Source organism: Hemiscyllium ocellatum, chromosome 14 (assembly GCF_020745735.1).
Source record: "Hemiscyllium ocellatum isolate sHemOce1 chromosome 14, sHemOce1.pat.X.cur, whole genome shotgun sequence".
Classification (NCBI taxonomy): domain Eukaryota; kingdom Metazoa; phylum Chordata; class Chondrichthyes; order Orectolobiformes; family Hemiscylliidae; genus Hemiscyllium; species Hemiscyllium ocellatum.
In genome coordinates this window covers 62,556,992-62,579,293 of record NC_083414.1, presented here as the reverse complement: position 1 = coordinate 62,579,293, position 22,302 = coordinate 62,556,992, and the positions used below count along the sequence as shown (strand labels likewise).

At 42.0% G+C, this 22,302-nt stretch overlaps 1 protein-coding gene across 3 annotated transcripts in view; it reads right to left on the bottom strand.

Annotated features, from left to right (window-relative positions):
• zmynd10 (zinc finger, MYND-type containing 10) overlaps positions 1-22,302 on the bottom strand; it is a 62,074-nt gene that overhangs the window by 21,791 nt on the left and 17,981 nt on the right. For all 3 annotated transcript variants that reach the window (XM_060835230.1, XM_060835229.1, XM_060835231.1), the window contains exon 6: positions 1,061-1,149. In XM_060835230.1, coding sequence (XP_060691213.1) covers positions 1,061-1,149 — 89 coding nt within the window. The remainder of the gene's footprint in view (positions 1-1,060; positions 1,150-22,302) is intronic.

The window sequence follows — 22,302 nt, the reverse complement described above, 5'->3', positions numbered from 1 at the left end:
TATAACAGTAGTGTTGTCTCAGTCGAACTATGTTGCTTGTCATCTGTGTGGCTACTAAGGATAGCTGGTCATGTTGTTTCGTGGCTAGTTGGTGTTCATGGATGTGGATTATTAGCTGTCTTCCTGTTTGTCCTATGTAGTGTTTTGTTCAGTCCTTGCATGAACACCAACTAGCCACGAAACGACACGACCAGCTATCCTTAGTAGCCACACAGATGACAAGCAACATAGTTCGACTGAGACAACACTACTGTTATAGGACAAGCCAAACAGAGAACAGCCAGGGAATTCCTAGAGGCATGGCATTCATCCACAGATTCAATCAATAAGCACATCAACCTGGACCCAACATACCGGCCACTGCAGCAGACAGCTGGAACTGACAACCCGAAGCGGCAGATACAAATCACTATAAATGCTGGAGGAAACATCACAGAAGCGCTTCACAGGAGGCTCCCAAGCACTGAGGATGTCACCTAGACAGGGGACGAAACGTCTGCAACACAAATTCCCAGCTCGGCGAGTAGTCATTACTGTAGATATATTAAACATCCAATTTGTAGATAGTTTATTTTTCTTCTGTTTGTTGGACATCTCCATCAGATAACCTGTTTCAGAAAGGCAGCACTTTGTTAAAACTAAAACTTCTCAAAATATGACCCATCAGGTCTAGTTCCTGTCTGGAACCTGACTTATTGGTAATAACATCAGTTAAGAATTTAACAGAATGGATACTAAATTAACATTTTATTCAACCGTACTGAGAATGTAATTAGTGTATTAAATCATACTTTTTCACTGTTGAAGAACTTATACAAATATTGGGGTCAGAAAAATATTGAATGCACTATTCCAAAGTTAAACACTTGGCGTGCTTCCGTCCAAAAAATGGTATGCATTCATTTGAGCATTAACATGCCTGACCTTAATGAGCATGAAATTAATGTACTTAAAAAAAGACATCAGAATTTCTCAATCAGCCTTGTGCCACCTAATTAATAAAATGTGTTCCTTCTTTAATACTGCATCTGCTACATTCAGCAGTAATCCTGTTACACACCTGTCAATGTGATCAGTTATGTAGCGGAGAATAGAGAGCGCCTTCAGGGAGATATCAAATTCCAGCTGTTGATTCTGCTTCTGCAACTCCTTTATAAAACAAAATACATGCATCTTGCACTTTAACAATAAAAGCACCACAATTTTTCTTTGAAGCAGAAAGCCCCACAAAAATTGTAGGAATAGTTCCAAGTAATTTTTGCTTTACCTAGAGTACATCTGGATTATGCTACATCATTCATTTTTTTTGCAATTTAAAGTGCATGTTGAGGGACAAAATCTGCAGCAAAGCTGCCTTTGCTTGATCTAGGTTTATCAGATAATTACAATGATCAATAATAATCGTATTCGTGTATAGAATTGAGTTACTTTTCAAGAATTCATCATTTTGACTCAAGGAAGTGAGATATTTAATATTATCCTGTTTATATGTGATTAGTCATAAATCTAATTTCTGTAAGGCACAGATAAAAGGTGAGGTCATGGTCTACAATTCAATTGTTTTTATGGCCTGGATCATGTGCAAACTTAAATTAGCACCTGTGAGAATGTGTCGAGATAGAATGCATTGCTCGAGGACATAGCCATGTTTTAAATGGCTTTGTTTCATAACTTTAAGTATATAAGGCATCACTTGGAGAAGCAGAGAACCTGATTGGAAAATAACTTCAGTTAATTTATTTTAGGCAATAGCTATTGTGAAGTCACATTTTTTTTGTTAAGAAATGTAGATATATTTTTCAAGGATACTGAGATGCATCAGTTGGGACTGTGAGATATTGTATTATAGGTCTCTTTACGAAACCTCCTCACAAGCGCCCTATATTTAATAACACCGTGTTTCAGGTTCATTCATAATTCCTTACTATGGTACGGTTTCATTCATTCATAAAACTGCAGTTCTGTACCATATTTTACTATTACAAGATGCAAATTAAAGCAGCCCTTTCAACTCATAACTGCTTTTTCACACCTTCAATCCTTACCAGCTGTTGCTATAAGAAGTGTTTAGGCCTATTTACATCAAAAGCTATCTCTGAACAAGTGTCAACATATCCACAACAATACCAACCGTGCCATCATGTCTCAACGCAAGATTATAATTTTATTAAGCCATACCAACTGTCTCTTGGGACCTGCATAGATGTATAATATCAAACTATTTCCCCAACTAACAGCCATTATTCCCTTTAAGAAACTTAATGTCAAAACAGAGCTTCCGACACATTGGATGAATGAATGAAACTGTCGGCAAACAGTAAACAAATCTCACAAACCAGCTGCGGTAATCAGTTTAATATCCTTTATTAAGTACAGGTGTAATTTCTAACTTATTTAGAGCATATAGCCAGCCTACTTTTACCAGCATTTACTAACTTAAAAGACAAAAGGACTAACACCTCTTAAACATGCAAGCAGACCAGACCCTTAATCCCATCAGAAGTAACAGCCACCATTTGACAGATGTTTAAACGATTTCCTGTTTCCCCAGCACAGAGGTCACTCAAACCTTTGTGTACTATAGATAAAACAATGTAACACTATGGTGATAAAATTTTAATATATGTAAGAACTATGTATAAAGAGGCTACTGTAAGAACTGTATTTCAGGATTCTATCGCTACCTCGAACTTGTGCTATTGCAGTTACTGAATACAGTGGATCAGACTGTTCTACACCAACATTGTCAGTGCAGTCTCAATCAATGGGTGAGAATCAGATAGCTTCCCAGTCAGATCTGGAGTCAGGCAGGGCTGCCCTCTCTCTCCTGCCTTGTTTGTGTGCTGCATAGAGCCATTTGCCGAGTCCATCAGAAGGATGCGAGCCTGAGAGGGGTGATTTTTCCTGGCAGCGGGGGCCTGCAGGTTAAGGCCTCCCTGTACATGGATGACGTCGCCGTTTTCTGCTCGGATCCGCTGTCCGTGCGCAGACTCATGTGCATTTGTGACCAGTTCAAACGGGCCTCAGGGGCCAAGGTAAACCGAGGCAAGAGCGAGGTCATGCTCTTCGGGAACTGGGCCGACCAATCCTCGATCCCCTTCACCGTCAGGACCGACCACCTGAAGGTGCTAGGTATTTGGTTCGGGGGGGGGGGGGGGGGCGCTGGGGCGTGCGCCAAGTCTTGGGAGGAGCGTATCAGCAAAGTGAGGCAGAAACTGGGCAGATGGAAGCTACGGTCACTCTCCGTCGCGGGAAAAAACCTGGTCATCAGGTGTGAGGCACTGTCGTTGCTATTATACGTAGCACAGGTCTGGCCTATTCACCCGGGCCATCTTCCAGTTTATATGGAGTTCAAAGATGGACCGGGTCCGAAGGGACTCACTGTACAAAGATCTGGGCAACGGGAGAAAAAATACATGCCACCCTCACCCTGATGGCCACCTTTGTGTGTGGCTGCATCAAGCTGTGCATGGATCCCCGGTACGCAAACACCAAGTGTTACTACGTACTGAGGTTCTACCTGTCCCCGGTGTTGCGAAGGATGGGCCTGGCCTCGCTGCCACAGAACGCTCCGAGTAGTTGGACCGTTCCGTATCACCTGTCCTTCGTGGAGAAGTTTATGAAGAAAAACACCTTTGACCACAAGTCCATCAAGAAGTGGTCAGCATGTAGTGTCCTCGAGACCCTTCGGAAAAAGGAGAGGGCGGATCCTATCAAGCGGTTCCCTGAGCAGACTGTCAAAGCCATTTGGCAGAATGCCTCATCGCCAGAACTTTCCAACAAGCACCAAGACATGGCTTGGCTGGTCGTGAGAAGGGCTCTGCCTGTGAGAGCATTTATGCACGCCCGGACTCTCAGCCGCACCGCATGCTGCCCTCGAAGCGGCTGCGGGGGGGACAAGACTGTCACACACCTCCTTCTGGAATGTGCCTATGCAGAGGAAGTCTGGAGAGGAATGCAGTGGTGTTTGGCGAGGTTCGTCCCAAGCAGCGCCGTGACGCAGGACTCTGTGCTCTACAGCCTGTTCCCCGGGACACACACCGAGACGAACATCAACTGTGCCTGGACGATCATCAACTCGGTGAAGGACGCTCTCTGGGTGGTCCGAAACCTGTTGATCTTCCAGCTGAAGGATTTGACCCCGACTGAGTGTTGCAGACTGGCACGTTCCAAGGTCCAGGACTACGTGTTGAGTGACGCGCTGAAGCTTAGGGCAACTGCCGCCAAGGCGCGGTGGGGAAAGACCACCGTGTAACGTCTGCCTGCCGAAAGAAGAACAGGGGGCCCATGCAGTCATTTGGGCTCTGCTGACGCCTCAGCTAAATATATGGGCATATGATTGAAAAATGTACAGACCTGTATATAAAAATGATAAATTCTGATCTCTGTATGTAAATGTTTACATATGTATGGCATGACCAACTGTACTGTCCTTCCATATCCGCCACAAATTCACCTGTACCTCCACACACATCATCTATTGCATCCGCTGCACCCGATGTGGCCTCCTCTATATTGGGGAGACAGGCCGCCTACTTGCGGAACGCTTCAGGGAACACCTCTGGGACACCCGGACCAACCAACCCAACCACCCCGTGGCAGAACACTTTAACTCTCCCTCCCACTCCACCAAGGACATGCAGGTCCTTGGACTCCTCCATCGCCAGAACATAACAACACGACGGTTGGAGGAAGAGCGCCTCATCTTCCGCCTGGGAACCCCCCAACCACAAGGGATGAACTCAGATTTCTCCAATTTCCTCATTTCCCCTCCCCCCACCTTGTCTCAGTCGAATCCCTCGAACTCAGCACCGCCCTCCTAACCTGCAATCTTCTTCCTGACCTCTCCGCCCCCACCCCACTCCAGTCTATCACCCTCACCTTGACCTCCTTCCACCTATCACATCTCCATCGCCCCTCCCCCAAGTCCCTCCTCCCTACCTTTTATCTTAGCCTGCTGGACACACTTTCCTCATTCCTGATGAAGGGCTTGTGCCCAAAACGTCGAATTTCCTGTTCTTGGATGCTGCCTGACCTGCTGCACTTTAACCAGCAACACATTTTCAGCTATGATCAACCATACAGACCATCAAATTATTTTACGAATAAAGTATATTTTTGAAAAAAAAAGTTACTGAATACAGAGGCTATTTTCTCCACTCACTGACTTCAGTCGTTATTTGAACACTATCCCACAGACACTTGGGATGATACCACATATTCTAATCAGATGATTAAATTGTTCTGCTGGTGCCAACTTATCTTGGCAAAGATTTATGGAGTTGGTACGGTAACAGGCAATCTTAAAAAATGCTTGGCATGTCAAAGAATGAATCAGGAAACAGTAGAAAGCGTTATCATTAAAGTAATCACTACCTTTAAAAGAAACCAATCAGGAAATGAGCAAATGCTTCCTAGCCACTCCAACATAGTGCATGAATAGCTCATGATCAGTTCATGATCAAATGAGCCAAAGAATTCAGGATGCCTCTGATCACAATTCTTAGTGGTTCAGTGAACAAGAAAGGAAGACTGAAGAAATAAAAGAATATCAGACAACAGCATAACAGAAGAAGTATGGCCCCAAGCAATCAATGTTGGAAACCAGTATTCTGAAGTGTGTCAATCAAAAATATGCTTTTATTAAGCATTTAGTTTGTATTTGTTGTTGAACTTAATACATTGTGTAAACCTATAAAAGAATATTTAAATCTAGAATGGATTTATAACAAATCAGGGACTCATAAAATTTTAGATCAATTCTTTCAATTCAGTCACAGAGGTTCTTGTGGCACAATGATGGCATACATACCTCTGAGCCAGGAGACTCAGGTTCACGTCCCAACTGAACAGGGTGATTGGAAAATACCTATAAATTTAAATTGAGTTAACTCTATTTAAATTAACTGAATCCAAAAATCTTCCTTGGGCTTTACTTTATCATGTATCACAATTTATGATCAGAATAGTTAGAGGACCAACAGAAGGATTCAGTTATGCTACTTAATGCATAATATGATGATTGCAGTCCTGAATGCTTTTACAGGCGGAAATTTTGCCCTTTTAAATTTTCATATGCAGTCCACATTGAAATAGCTTGTAATATTTAAATCTGTCTTGAGAGCTGTCACTGTACAGCGCCTGGAATCAAGGTGCTGTAAATTTGGACTTGGCAGATGTATTTGAAAAAACAGAGCTTGCTAATTCCAGTAGGGAATGTTCCTTTTGTAAAATATTCAACATTGGTTTGAACGAGTCTTGAAGCAGAGGGAGACAAGTGGCTGTCCTTTATCATGTCCTTTCTTGCCAGATTTAGAAAACTGTGAAACTATTATTAAGGGATTGAAAATAATCTGTGTTCTACAACTATATAGAGAGCACATAAGGTAGGCTCCTGGCAAAAGCAGTTCATACCATTTAAATTCATTCCCAACTAAAAAGATGGATAGATATATGGAACCGCGAAGTGGTTTACAACCAGAAATACAAGTGCAGTACACAACAACAAACACTTAGTTCACAGAATACAATACAGAGGAACCTTGATTATCTGAAGGACACGGGTGGCGAGCATTTCAATCGATTAATCAAATGCCAAATAACATTGTTAGACACACCTCAGGACCTTGCGATCTTGTTCAGGTCATCCGAAATTCAGTTAAATCAAATGCTGGATAATCAAGGTTCCTCTGTACTTGCTGAAATAAAAACAGAAGTTGCTGAAAAAGTTGAACAGGTCTGGAGCATCTGTGAAGAGAAATCAAAGTTAACGTTTCAGGTCCAGTCACCCTTTCTCAGAACCGTACAATACTTGCTGAGTTTATCTGTATGTGGAAACATCTTTATGCTGTAATGTACCAATCTAGTGGAGGTTGGTTAGCTCAGTTGGCTGGATGGGTGGTTTGAGCTTAAAAATGTGTTGCTGGAAAAGCGCTGCGCTTTTCCAGCAACACATTTTTAAGCTCTGATCTCCAGCATCTGCAGTCCTCACTTTCTCCTGGATGGGTGGTTTGCGATGCAGATTGATGCCAACAGTGTGGGCTCAATTCCTGCACCAGCTGAGGTTACCATAAAGGAGTCTCCTTCTCAATCTCTCCCTTCACCTGTGGATTGGTAAACCTCAGGTTAAACCACCACCAGTTGTCCCTCTCTGAGACAGCAGCTCTATGGTCCAGTAAAACTATGGTGACTTTATCATGTGAAAATGGATTGTCAATATTCAACTTTCATCATTTGACTTTAATGCCCAAACAAGATAACCCACATGCAACACATAAACCTGGCTACCTCTGAATTACCATCTAATCAAGAGACATAAATTCAGTAAGGCATCAAGAAATTTTCACCTCACGTTTTGCTCACAGTTGCATGATAATTTCACATGTTGATAAATGAAGGGCTCCCCTGTCGATGAGCTAGCTGAGAGAAACAATGAGTAGGTTCAGGAATATACATATTAATTTATGTTAATAGCTGTTTGGAGCAGAAAAGAAGTCACAATGAAAAATGAATATGTAAGCAAGAACTGGAAGACACTCTCCCATTTCTCTTTCATGCTCTGCCTGTCTCTCAATCTTAGAAACCAGTGCTGGTGAAAAACCACTGTTCAGTGGGAAGTCAAGTTATCTGCAAGCTTCATCACCAAGAAAACAGGACTACAGTCTGGTGAAATCAATTTGTACATTGGGAACATCTCACTCCATTTTTCATACGCTTCATAAATTGTGTGGTGTATTTCTTGCTAGGTAGCAGGGTATTGTCAATCAAGGGGATAATCATTTATTAAGCATCTTATTGACAGCACTCCCATACAAGGGACGAGGAGTCGCATGTTTTGGCAGCCAATATCCCATCTGGATTCTTTCAGCCCTAATGTAGGCTGTTTTCCTCCTGGAATGAGAAAGAGACAGGTATTAACGGAGATAGATATGGGTAGTACAGCTGCTACTTTTGTTGAAGGTGTGTAGATACCCCAGGTGAGTAAGTAAGCAAAGCAGAGGCAGTACAGGGTTCATAGCACTAAGGGTCGGATGGGTAACAATGAGGCGAGGGACGATGAGTACTGTGTATTAGTTTCAAGAGAGTAGTTATCTACATAGATAACTAAACTGCTTTATTTTGGAACAAGAGTGTTTTTGCAGTCAGGTGGGATACATTGGAACAGGTTAAAGACATTGTCCCTAATTAACAAAAAAAAATGGTTCTACAATTTGGTGATGGAATTGAGACCAATATCTAAGAAACAAGTAATTCTAAAAGTAGTGTTCTGGGCATTTAATTAGTTAGGACAGAAGAGGTGGTGACTGGAATTTCAAAGGAAAGGACAGCAAACAGAAAAGGCATTGCTTTTCTTTTCAAGCAGGAATGAGAAATAACAATGTCAAAGAGTTATATAGCATGGGAAAAGACCCTTCGGTCCAAGCAGTCCATGCCAAATGTAATCCCAAACTAAACCAGTGCCAGCTCCTGACCCATTTCCCTTCAAACCTTTCCTATTCATGCATCTATCCAAATGTCTTTTAAATATTGTAATTGTATCCACATTCACCACTTCCACAAGCTAACCACCCTCTGTCTAAAAAAAACTCATTTTTTAAAAAAATCTCTTTCCTCCCACCTTACAAATGTGCCTCATAGTCTTGAAAGCCCCCATCCTAGGGAAGAGACAACTATCTATACCTCAATATTTTATCAGGTCGCCTGTCAACCTCCTATGCTCAGTGCAAATAGTCCCAGCCTTACTTTATAACTCAAATCTTCCATACCTGGTAAATCTGTTCTAAAGCCTTCCTGGTAATATCCTTTCTATAAGTGGGTGACCAGAACTGGACTCAGAGAGAGATCCAGATATTTCAATTAAAAAAGCTTTGACATGGGGGACCCAAGATGGCGGCGATCTAGGAGGATCGTGTTGCAGAGCTCTGCACTGCAGCACAAGCGGGACGAACTTCTAACCTGCCCAACCTGGACCACTGTGATATCCTGGGACTCTGGACAGGTCATGGAGTCCCAGGAAATTGTGAAAAATTAACTTAGCTGCATTTTCGCCATCCAGGGATACTGAAGAAGGGAGGAGGAGCATCCAAGACCAGGCCCACGGCCCAGCCTGTAAGATCCTTGGACTCAATTACTTACCAGGCCCTGGTGAAGGAGCTCGCAAAATCTCACGTGATGTTGGGGAATCAGATAGAGGAGAAGCTAGCCCCGATCTCTATCATGCTGCAGAAGCACAAACAGCAGCTAGGAGACCTGGGAAAGAGGACAGATGAGGTTGAACACAGAGTCACCGTGGTGGAAGCCGATACCAGTTCCTTCAAGGATAGGATCCAAGCCCTGGAGAAGCAGGTCCCTAATTTGCATGACCAAGTGGATGATCTTGAGATCAGGGGCAGGAGAAAAAACATTCGGATCATTGGTCTGCCGGAGGGTAAGAAAGGTGAGGCACCAGCAGAATTTATGAGGACTGGTTGTCGAAATTCCTTAACTTGGAGGCTGGAATGAGAGGCTTGAGGCTCAAGAGTGATCGCCGGGTCATGGCACAGAGGTCAGGTCTGGGTCAACGTCCTCGTCTCTCTTGGTACAGTTTCATCATTATAGAGATAAGGAGAAAATCGTGGAAGCTTGCAGAATCCAGGTAAGGACCCGAAGACTCTAATTTATGAGGACTCTAAGATCATGTTCTTTCGGGACTTTTCAGAGGCGATGATCCAGAAAAGAAAATCCTATGACGGTGTCAAGAGAAGACTGAGGGAGCTTGGGATCCAGTACTCTGAGGTATCCGGCGGTGCTTCTGATCACCTCAGATGGATCCGTACATCTCTTTGACACGTCAGAGAAGGCAAGAGACTTTGTGGACAAATTAACCTAATTTGAACAATTTAGTATGTACATATAGTAGTATTGTTTGGATACGTTTTTGGTTTTTCTTTAATGAAACAGAGGACACCCGGTTCTGGCTTTCTTCTTTTTTTTAATTGGTAATAATCTGGTTTAAACTATGTTTTGCAGCAGTTGAGATGTGTACTTTCAATTTCTAAGTTAAGTTATACCAAAGAATGGGTGGGTATATACCCTCATTTAAAAAAAAATTCTTTATTCACATTGCTATTCCATGGTGTATTTTCTTTCTTTTCTGCTTGCGTTTGCAGTGCGGTTCTAGCTAGGAGGAGGGAAAATGGTTGGGATGGCTACATGCCTACTTATGGGCAGTTTATACCCGGTTTAGGTTATGAATGCCCGGGCTGCAGTCTTGGGAGTGAGATGGGAAATTGAGTTTTGGGATGGGTAGTTACTCCCTTTGGGCAGGGGATGAGCTCCCCTATTCAGCACTGTTGGTTTGTTTTTGGGTTTTAAATGCCTGGGCTGCAGTCTTGGCAGTGGGATGGGAAATTGAGTTTTGGGATGGGTAGTTGCCCCTTTTGGGCAGGGGGTGAACTCCCCTATTCAGCACTGTTGTTTTGTTTTTGGGATTTTGTTGGATATAATCTTTGATAGCTTTGTAGGTTTGTTAAATATAGTGGTTTTAGTTTATATTTTTTTTATGTTTGTTGGATCTTGTGACACTAAGACTCGGTGATTTGTGGTTCGAGTTTCTCCTTTCTAGAATTTAAATGTTACTGCAGAAGGTTATGGCTAATGACATGATTAAATGGTGTACCTGGAATATCGAGGGGAGTCACTTATCAATTAAGAAGAAAAAAAACTCTCGAATCTCAGCAAGGAAAAGGTGGATATTGCTTTATTACAGGAAACACACTTAGATGATAGGGAGCATTTGAAACTATAGATTGGGTTTACTTTTCATCTTTTAATACTAGAAGTAGGGGAGTGGCTATATTAATTAGGAGAAATCTCCCATTTAAGTTACTAGAGTGTGTTAAAGACACACACGGGAGGTTTGTAATTCTCAAAGCCTTGATAAATGGGGAAGAATATAGTGTTTTAAATGTTTATTGCCCTCTGGCCCAACCCCTCAAATTGTTGGTAGATGCATTATCGAAACTAATCAGTCTCAAGTCCCAGCATACCATTATCAGGGAAATTTTAACTGTCTCATGGATCCCACAGGAGACAGGTTGCCCAAACGCCCCCAATACCCACTGCACAAACTAAACAATTAGTGGATCTGTGTGTAGAATTAGGGTTGGACGACGCCTGGAGGCGTCTCCACCAAACAGGCATGGATTGATTTTTTTTTCTGACTCCCGTGGCAAATCTTGTATGCTCCATGCTCGGGATGTTCTAGATAGGGTTTCCCCTCCCGAGGGGTCTCAGATCTGTCCAGATGATTATGGCTGAACAGTCGGTTAAGTGGTGCACCTGGAATGTCAGGGGGAGTAATTCGCCAGTTAAAAGGAAGAAAATATTATCAAATCTTAAGAAGGAGAGAGTTGATATAGCTCTCCTACAGGAGACACACCTGTCGGATAAAGAACACTTAAAATTACGACAGGGCGGATTTGATCAGGCCTTTTTTTCCTCTTTTAATTCAAAAAGCAGGGGAGTCGTTATCCTTGTCCGGAAGAACTTCCCTTTGAAAATTCTAAATCAGATAAAAGACGAATCTGGACGATATATTTTGATTAAAGCCCTCATAAATGGAGAGGAATATGGGATCTTAAATGTGTACTGCCCCCCCGGCACACCCCTTTAAATTCATAACGGAAGCTTTTTCAAAACTGATGGCCTTTGGTGCCCGTCATACAATTATAGGGGGAGACTTTAATTGTATTATGGATCCGGAAATAGACAGGATTCCCAAGAGTGCCGCTGGAGTATCTCCCAGATCTAGACAACTGGCGGACCTGAATAAAGAATTAGGATTGGTAGATGTATGGAGATGTCTCCATCCACAGGGTAGAGATTTTTCTTTCTACTCTAATCCACATAAATGTCACACAAGAATTGATATGTTTTTTGCCCCATCGATTTTTCTAAATTCTATAGCAACCTGTAAAATAGGTACTATAGCAATCTCTGACCATGCCGCTGTATACATGGAAACTAAGGTAAAGAACAATGGGACATCCGCTCAGCATTGGCGTATGGACCCCTTCCTGATAAAAGATAGCAAATTTTTAAAGTACTTCTCCCAAGAACTTAAAACTTTTTTAGAAATTAATACTGGTACGGCTAGCAATCCGTCAATGATGTGGGAGACCTTCAAAGCTTATGCACGAGGTTTGATCATCTCCTATTCAGCGACCCAGAGGAAAATGAAGGGAGAGCAACAGCGTCTGCTCGAAGCTCGCCTAAAAGCAGCCGAAACAGCATACGCTGATAGACCTTCTATCACAAAATTGCAGAGGATTACAGCTCTTAGGACAGCTTTAAACACCGCGCTTACTCAAACGGCTAAAAGGGAAATATTATTTGCGAAACAAAGATTATATGAATATGGCGACAAACCGGGTAGATACTTAGCATTTCTTGCAAAGAAAAAGAAAGCCCCTCAAACTATTCCGACCATCAAGGAAAGTACAGGTACCCTGACTCATGATCATAAAAAGATCAATGCGACCTTTAAAGAATTTTATTCTGAACTATATAGATCGCAGGATTGTGAAGATAGGATTAGGAGGATGCAGTCATTTTTAAAAAATTTGACCTTCCTGGGCCTGACTCCGGAACAGGTGTCGGCCCTAAATACCCCTTTAACAGTCCAAGAAATACTTGAGGCAATTAGGCAACTTCAGAGCGGAAAAGCACCGGGCCCGGATGGTTTTCAAGCTGAATTCTATAAAGAATTTACAGGAATATTGGTTGACCCACTTATGGATATGTATAATTTTGCGCATAGTCAGGTCTGTCTCCCGCCCACGCTGAAAGAAGCAAATATTTCTCTTATCCTCAAAAAAGGAAAAGACCCAGAAGATTGTGCATCTTACAGACCAATATCCTTACTAAATGTAGACTTTAAAATTCTCTCAAAAATGTTAGCACTAAGACTAGAAAGGGTACTGCCATATATTATAAAGGAGGACCAGACGGGATTTATTAAGGGCCGCAGATCATCCAATAATATCAGAAGGGTCTTGAATATGATCCAAGCCTGTCATCAGGGAAAGATACCAGGAGTAGTAATTTCATTGGATGCGGAAAAGGCATTTGAGAGGGTTGAATGGTCATATTTATTTTACACATTGGAAAGGTTTGGCGTTGGACAGGTGTTTACCAAATGGGTCTCAACATTGTATAATGACCCCAAAGCAGCTGTTATTACTAATGGGTTAAGATCAGATGGCTTCAGTGTGGGTAGGGGCTGCCGTCAAGGATGTCCTCTCTCACCATTGTTGTTTACACTGATAATCGAACCATTAGCAGAAGCCATCCGGACTGATCCTAATATAATGGCCCCGAGGATTGGTACAGGTAAACACAAAATTACCCTCTATGCAGATGACGTTCTCTTATTCCTCAGTAATCCTTTAATGTCAGTGCCTCGTCTAATTCAAGTTATTAATACATTTAGTGCATTCTCAGGCTATAAAATTAATTTTTCAAAATCGGAAGCCATGCCAATGGGTGGTCTGGCTATGATACCCCACTTAATGGACGGATCCCCTTTTCCCTTCCGTTGGTCCCTGGAGGGCTTCTTATATTTAGGTATTTTTATCACGCCAGTATTTGATCAGCTGTATAGGGCTAATTTTGTACAATTAATGGAAAGGATAAGGCAGGACCTCCAGCGATGGAGAGACCTTCCGACTTCCTGGCTAGGGAGAATAGCATTAATTAAAATGAATGTTCTGCCCCGTCTCTTATATCCTATGAGAATGCTCCCGCTGATGCTGCCAAGGCTAGCCCTACGTAAATTATATGGCTGGTTGGGCTCCTTTATTTGGAACCATAGACGGCCCCTTATTAAGCTGAAGAAGCTACAGCTTCCACAGGCAAGGGGGGGACTGGACTTCCCAGACTTTAGGAAATATCAGTTAAGCTCCCTACTAAGTTACATAGCTGATTGGGTTTCATCTGATCCACAATCAATTTGGCTGGATATCGAAGCCTCCCAAGTAAAATACCCACTTATTAACCTTTTATTTTCAGATAAGGGGAAAATCATTACAGACCACTGTAAAAATCCCATAATATTAAACACAATTAAGGCCTGGAATATAATGCGGCAAAATGAGGGTAACTCACATAAAACATCCCCCCATGCACCAATAGTAGGCGCATGGGGATTCCAACCGGGGATTACAGATGCCACCTTTAAACTCTGGAGATCCAGGGGCATCTCATGCTTAGGGGACCTATTTAAAGATGGGATTCTGATGTCCTTTGAGCAGCTGCGTCTGAAATTCGGAATACCTAATGGGGATCTCTTTCGATACTTCCAAGTTCGAGATTATATACAGAGGAAGACTACATTAATAGATAGTCTTTATAAATCAGACAGAGAACGTAATGTCTTACAACCAGCGGGGGCATCCTCCGTTAGTACTATATACCATTTGCTACATGATGGAGTCTCAGGAGACATGGATGACCTGCTTAAAACATGGGAGCAGGACTTGGGGCTAGAAATCTCTGAGGATATGTGGAATGACATTTGGGAAAATGCTAGAAGAATTACTATCTGTAACAGAACTCAGGCTATCCAACTAAAGATACTTCATAGGGCCCATATAGCTCCGGCTCGATTGGCAAAATTTAAGGCAGGAGCATCTCCAATGTGTCCCAAATGCAAAATAGAGGTGGGTACTCTTGTACATTGTCTGTGGACTTGTCAGAAAATCCGCAGATACTGGACTAAAGTGGCAAATACCCTGACAGAAATTTTAGGAACGGAAATTAGGGTGGACCCTGTATCTCTCCTTTTGGGCTTTTCGAACCTCTCATCTCTGGATATGCATGGGAAGAGACTATTTTCTATTCTCTCTTTCTGTGCAAGGAAAAATATTTTGGTGAACTGGGTGGCTGAGGGCCCCCCTGGACTTTCAAATTGGCACAGATTAATTATGGAATATATCCCCCTTGACTTCCTTACAAATATGGTGCACCGAAAGACTGAATTATTTTATAAAAGATGGCAGCCCTTTTTGAATTATATAAATGCAGATATTTCGGCTATCCTAACAAGGGCTTTTATTTAGTGAAGATTTCAGACTGGGCTGCTCCGGGGCCCCTTGGGAGAGGAATCCTGCGCGAATACGGGTTTTATTATATTTGATGTTACTACATTCCGAGCATGTAAGAGACTTAGGTATACACTCTGGTTAGTTATAGGTTAGATTAGTAGAAAGTTGAGTTTTTTTTTCTTTCTTTTTTCGTTTTTTTTCTCTTTTTGTTTTCTTTCTTTCTCTTTTCTTTGTTAAATTATGACTATTGTATATAAGATTTAATTGTACATCAATGTTTGTATTTGAGAGTTTTGTTTATTTTTGTAAATTTGCAAAAATGTTAAATTTCAATAAAAATATCTACAAAAAAAACATGTGACTCCAAAAAGATTCATGTGGCATTCCAGAGATTTTACTCTAAGTTATACCAATCTGAGGTTTGTGAGGAGGAGCAGACCAAAAATGGAATCTTTTTTGAAGGATCTGGAGCTCCTGGGCATGACCCCCAACAAGAGTCTTTTCTCAATGCCCCCTTATCAGAGCAAGAGGTGCAGGATGCTGTAAAGCAGCTTCAGAGTGGAGGGGTGCCTGGTCCTGACACACTTCCCAGCGAATTCTATAAGGAATTTATAAGCATATTATCAGGCCTGATGCTCAACATGTTTAATGACTCATATAGCCATGACTGTCTCTCACCATTTCTGAGAGAGGCCAATATTTCACTTATTCTTAAAAAAGGGAAGGTCCCGGAGGACTGTGCTTCGTACAGGCCCATTTCACTCTTAAATGTAGACATTAAAATCCTCTCTAAGACTCTTGCATTAAGCCTGGAGACTGTGTTACTTTCTGTTGTTAAAGAGGACCAGACAGGCTTCATAAAGGGCTGCAGATCCTCCAATAATGTTAGGAGGCTACATAATGTAATTCAAGCATGTCAACAACAGTCAGTACAGGGATTGGTGATTTCTCAAGATGCAGAGAAGGCATTTGACTGGCCGTATGTTTTCTATACTCTGGAGCAGTTTGGTTTGGGTGAAGCCTTGGTAAGATGTAAGAAAAATAGAGTGGTTATGTTAGGGGATTTTAACTTTCCAAACACAGACTGGGACTGCCATAGTTTAAGGGTTGAGATGGAGAGGAATTTGTTAAGTGTGAACAAGAAAATTTTCTAATTCAGCATGTGGATGCATCTAGAGAAGATGCAAAACTTGACCTACACTTGGGAAATAAGGTGATTGAGGTGTCAGTGGGGGAGCACTTTGGGGCCAGCGACCATAATTCTATTAGATTTAAAATAGTGATGGAAAAGGATAGACCAGATCTAAAAATCAAAGTTCTAAATTGGAGAAAGGCCAATTTTGACAGTATTAGGCAAGAACTTTCAAAAGCTGATCGGGGGCAGATGTTCGCAGGTAAAGGGAAGGCTAGAGAATGGGAAGCCTTCAGAAATGAGATAACGAGAATCCAGAGAAAGTATATTCTTGTTAAGGTGAAAGGAAAGGCGGGTAGGTATAGGGAATGCTGGATGACTAAAGAAATTGAGGGTTTGGTTAAGAAAAAGGAAGCATATGTCACGTATAGACAGGATAGATCAAGTAAAATCAAATTATAAAAGCAAATTACTGCGGATGCTGGAATCTGAAACCAAAAGAGAAAATGCTGGAAAATCTCAGCAGGTCTGGCAGCATCTGTAAGGAGAGAAAAGAGCTGACGTTTCGAGTCTAACTGGCCCTTTGTCAAAGCTAAAAGCTTGACAAAGGGTCAGTTAGACTCGAAACGTCAGCTCTTTTCTCTCCTTACAGATGCTGCCAGACCTGCTGAGATTTTCCAGGATAGATCGAGTGATTCCTTAGAAGAGTACAAATGCAATAGAAGTATAATTAAGAGGAAAATCAGGAGGGCAAAAAGGGGACATGAGATAACTTTGACAAATAGAGTTAAGGAGAATCCAAAGTGTTTTTACAAATACATTAAGGACAAAAGGGTAACTAGGGGGAGAATAGGGCTCCTCAAAGATCAGCAGATCTTGTGTGGAGCCGCAGACAATGGGGGAGATACTAAATGAGTATTGTGCACCAGTATTCACTGTGGAAAAGAACATGGAAGATATAGAATGTAGGGAAATAGATGGTGACATCTTGAAAAATGTCCATATTACAGAAGAGGAAGTGCTGGATGTCTTGAAACGCATAAAGGTGGATAAATCCGCAGGACCTGATCAAGTGTATCCTAGAACTTTGTGGGAAGCTAGAGAAATGATTGCTGGGCCTCTTGCTCAGATATTTATGTCATCGATAGTCACATCTGAGGTGCCGTAAGACTAGAGGTTAGCTAACATGGTGCCACTGTTCACGAAGGGTGGTAAGGACAAGCCAGGGAACTATAGACCAATGAGCCTGACGTCGGTGGTGGGCAAATTGTTGGAGGGAATCCTGAGGGACAGGATGTACATGTATTTGGAAAGACAAGGACTAATTATGTATTACAAACTTGATTGAGTTTTTTGAAGAAGTAACAAAGAGGATTGAGGAGGGCAGAGCCATAACTGTGATCTATATGGACTTCAGTAGGGTGTTCGACAAGGTTCCCCATGTGAGACTGGTTAGCATGGTTAGATCTCATGGAATACGGGAGAATTAGCCATTTGGATACAGAACTGGCTCAAAGGTAGAAAACAGAGGGTGGTGGAGGAGGGTTGTTTTTCAGACTGGAGGCCTGTGACCAGTAGAGTGCCACAAGGACGGGTCCTCTACTTTTTGTCATTTATATAAATGATTTGGATGCGAGCATTAGAGGTATAGTTAGTAAGTTCGCAGATGACACCAAAATTTGGAGGTGTAGTGGACAACGAAGAAGGTTACGTCAGGTTACAACAGGATCTTGATCAGATGGGCCAATTGGCTGAGAAGTGGCAGATGGAGTTTAATTCAGATAAATGCGAGGTGCTGCGTTTTGGGAAAGCAAATCTTAGCAGGACTTATACACATAATGGTATGGTCCAAGGGAGTGTTGCTGAACAAAGAGACCTTGGAGTGCAGGTTCATAGCTCCTTGAAAGTGGAGTTGCAGGTGGACAGGATAGTAAAGAAGGTGCTTAGTATGTTTTCCTTCAGTGGTCAAGAGTATTGAGTACAGGAGCCGGGAGGTCATGTTGCGGCTGTACAAGACATTGGTTAGGCCACTGTTGGAATATTGCATGCAATTCTGGTCTCCTTCCTATCGGAAAGATATTGTGAAACTTGAAAGGGTTCAGAAAAGATTTATAAGGATGTTGCCAGGGTTGGAGGATTTGAGCTATAGGGAGAGGCTCAACAGGCTGGGGCTGTTTTCCTTGGAGCATCGGAGGCTGAGGGGTGGCCTTATAGAGGTTTACAGAAATTATGAGGGGCATGGATAGCATAAATAGACAAAGTCTTTCCCTGGGGTGGGGGAGTCCTGAACTAAAGGGCATAGGTTGAGGGTGAGAGGGGAAAAATATAAAAGAGACCTAAGGGGCAACTTTTTCACAGAGGGTGGTACGCGTATGGAACGAGCTGCCAGAGGAAGTGGTGGAGGCTGGTACAATTGCAACATTTAAAAGGGATTTGGATAGGTATATGAATTGGAAGAGTTTGGAGGATATGGGCCAGAAGCTGGCAGGTGGGACAAGATTGGGTTGGGATATCTGGTCGGCCTGGACGGGTTGGACCGAAGGGTTTGTTTCTATGCTTTAATTTCTATGACTCTATGATGGGTAAAGGTTCTCCACAAAGACCCTTTCACTGCAGTCATCACCAATGGGGTGCGATCAAACAATTTTAACATTTTTAGGGGCAGCCGGCAGGGCAGTCCCACTTTCGCCACTGGCTTTTACATTGGTGATTGAACTATTGGCAAAGGTCATTCGTAGGGATCCCAATATATCAGCTCCAGAAATGGGGCCAAAATTACATAATATTTCACTGTATGTGGATGATGGTCTTTTTTTGTCAAATCCAGCAGTTTTGGTGCATCGTCTAATGGAATGCATCAGTGTGTTTGGCATCTTTTCGGGGCACAAGATTAATCGTGCAAAATCAGAGGCTATGCCTATGGGTGGTCTTACGAAGGTGCTAGGTCTTAAGGGCGAATATCAATTTCCATTTACGTGGTCACAGAGGGGTTGTCTGTATTCATGGCTCAGTTCTGGATTGGCTGTTCAAAGCTAATTTTGTTCAATTATTTGACAAAAGCAAACAAGACCTTCAAAGATGGGAGGCGTGTCCGGTCTCGTGGTTGGGTCAGATAGCGCTTCTTAAGATGAATATTTTCCCCGTTTGTTATACCCTATATGAATGCTCCCTCTGATTTTCGATAAGCAAATATTCAGGAGATTGAATGTCTGGTTCAGCTCTTTTATTTGGCATCATAAGCGGCCCCTCATTAAATTAGCTAAACTGCAATTGCCTCAGATTGGGGGGTAGTGGATCTCCCGGACATTAAAAGCAACCAACTAAGCTCGCTTTTATCCTACGTGAGTGATTGGGCCTGTGAGGGCCCTCTTTCAATATGTTTAGATATCGAAATCTTCCAGGCAAGGTGCCTCCTTACTAGCTTAGTGTTTTTGGAAAAAAATAGGACAGTTAGGGAATATTGCCATAACCCAATAGTTATTAATACTGTTAAAGCATGGAGGGCAATTCAGCAGAGGGAAGGCAATATTGGCAAAACATCTTCTCTTACACCTATAGTGGGTATGCTGGGTTTTCAACTTGGGTTGATAGATTCATGATTCAAACATTGGGCGGCTAGGGGTGTGTCTGCCAGAGGCAATTTATTTGAGGGAAACACCTTTGATCAGTTAGCAAGGAAATATGAACTACCTAACAGGACCTCTTTCATTTCTTTTCAAGTTAGGGATTTTATTCAAAAAATTATTTTTGACTGTTCCCTACAAATCTGGTATAGAGAGGAGGGTGCTCAGTGCTAAGAGTACACTTTCTGTCAGCACATTATATCATCAACTGGGGGCTACCCCCTCAGATGAGTTCGATCGACTCTGCAGGGTGTGGGAGAGAGAGCTAGGCATTGAGGTCTCCTCAGAGGCATGGGAAGATATTTGGGAAAACACAAGGAAGCTATCAATTTGCAATAGGACCCATGCTTTACAGTTGAAGATTCTACACAGGGTCCACTTGGCACTGGACTGTTTGCCAAAATTTAAATGAGGGGTATCTTCAATGTGTCCCAAGTGCAAGGTTGGTATGGGCATTCTTACCCATTGTCTCTGGTCCTGTGGTAGGCTTCAAACATACTGGAGGGCTATGGCAGGTACAATGGAGAGGATTTTGGGTGCAAGGGTGGAGAAGGACCAGATCTCTCTTCTTCTTGGTCTGCTCAGCGTATTCCCTGTAGATGCGCATAAGAAAAAACATCCCCACTTTGTCCGCAAGAAAGAACAACCCCATGGGCCTGTCAGGTTGGCGGAAGATTGCTATGGAGCATTTTCTCTCAAGTTTTGTGCACCACAAAACTGAGAATTTTTATAAGACATGACGGCCCTTTTTGAACTACCTGAACACAGATTTACCTGCCACACTAATAAGGGCTTTTATATATCCGTAACGATTGTGCTTTAAGAGTCCAATATCCAGGAAGGAGGAACAGCGAATGTATGAATGCCTTATTTGTCTGAGTTGAGTTATTACTATTTATTAGTTTGTTGTTGGTTATTATTTATTTATTTAAATAGTTAGTTGGGTTTTTAAAAACATTTTCTTGTGTTCTTTCCTTGTATTGCTTTGAATTGTATTGCTTTGTATTTGTTATAATATTTTTAAAAATCTATTTTTCAATAAAAATATATTTAAGAAAAAAGCTTGAATGAAGATGGTATTCGAGACAAATCTGCCAACAACTCAGGAGCAATGACAGAGCTGTTTGAATTTGCATAAGCAATCCCAACATTTAAACAATGATATGTAGAGACATTTTCAATTGGCTTGAAAAATACTGCAAAACAAGTGAAGTGACCCACAGAAAATTGAACCTTGCTTGTGCAGAGCAGACTAATTGGAAAAGCTCATGAAGTTTATGCCATGTTTTCAGAGATTTCCACAGCTGAGATGGACAAACATGTATTCTCTGTGCATATAAGGTTTTTAAAAAAATTCACTCAATATTGTCCATACTTTTCCAGTGGATAGAGTCTATCTGGTCATAGGAAATGACTTGGTGGACTGGAAGTGGTGAGGTTTAGGACGTGGTAGTGACTTCCCAGTAGTCTCAGAAAGATCAAGTGAGATCAAGGAGACAGACCAATTACAGGAAACATTTCCTGGCACGATGCCCATCAGTGTAGTTAACCAGTCAATGGTCAAATATGCCCAAAATTTGAAAAACAGATAGATAGCTCTAAATCTGAAAACCTAGATGGTAAACGATCAGAATTAAGTTATAAGAAAGCTTTCCCTGGTCATGGCTCAACAAGTTGAGCTGGAGCTAAACAAAATGACACAAACTGTCCAAACTGCAGCTGAATGCTACTATTTTAAAATGACGGGATGAGAAAAGAGACACTTGGTCATAGACCTGCAGAAGAAAAGAGGATGGTGGTGCTATCCATGTACTCTTCGGAGATAACGAAATTGAGTGTATGAACTTCTCATGGCTGACCAAGCAAATATTTGGAAGGCCCAAGCTAAGTATAAGCCAGCATTTTTACTGGCAATGCCTCCAAAAGAACATAGCATAGTTCTGTAAAATATGCCATGTATGCCTGATTGTGGGAAAGCCCCAGTCTGTAAAAAAATGAAAAAAAACCCTTCATTCCCATACTAGTTCCTGTGGAACCATTTAGCAGGGTGATGGTTGACTGAGTAGGATACCTGTCAAAAACCAAATTGGCCACTAGTTTATCCTCAATATTGTGGATGTAGCCAATTTGGTTTTTGACAGAGACCATGCCCAAAAGAACTATTTCTGCCAAAGGAGCACATTAAAACCTCACCTAACCTTAGTTACACAGGATGTGGATACAGGACTGTCCTTTCCAATCAAACAATATTTGTGCCTATGTCTTGATCAGCAAGCCTAAGTGATAGCAGAAATCTAATCCACAAGCACAGAAGGCTGTTTTGGGACATCTGCTCAGGCTGAAGAAGAACTTGCCATGAAAGGGGGAGGATCCAGTCATCACGATCCATCTAAGTGTTGACGAAATAGGCAGGACAAGAGGTTCTGTATTGGCAGAATTAGGAACTAGGCACAAAATAAAGCAG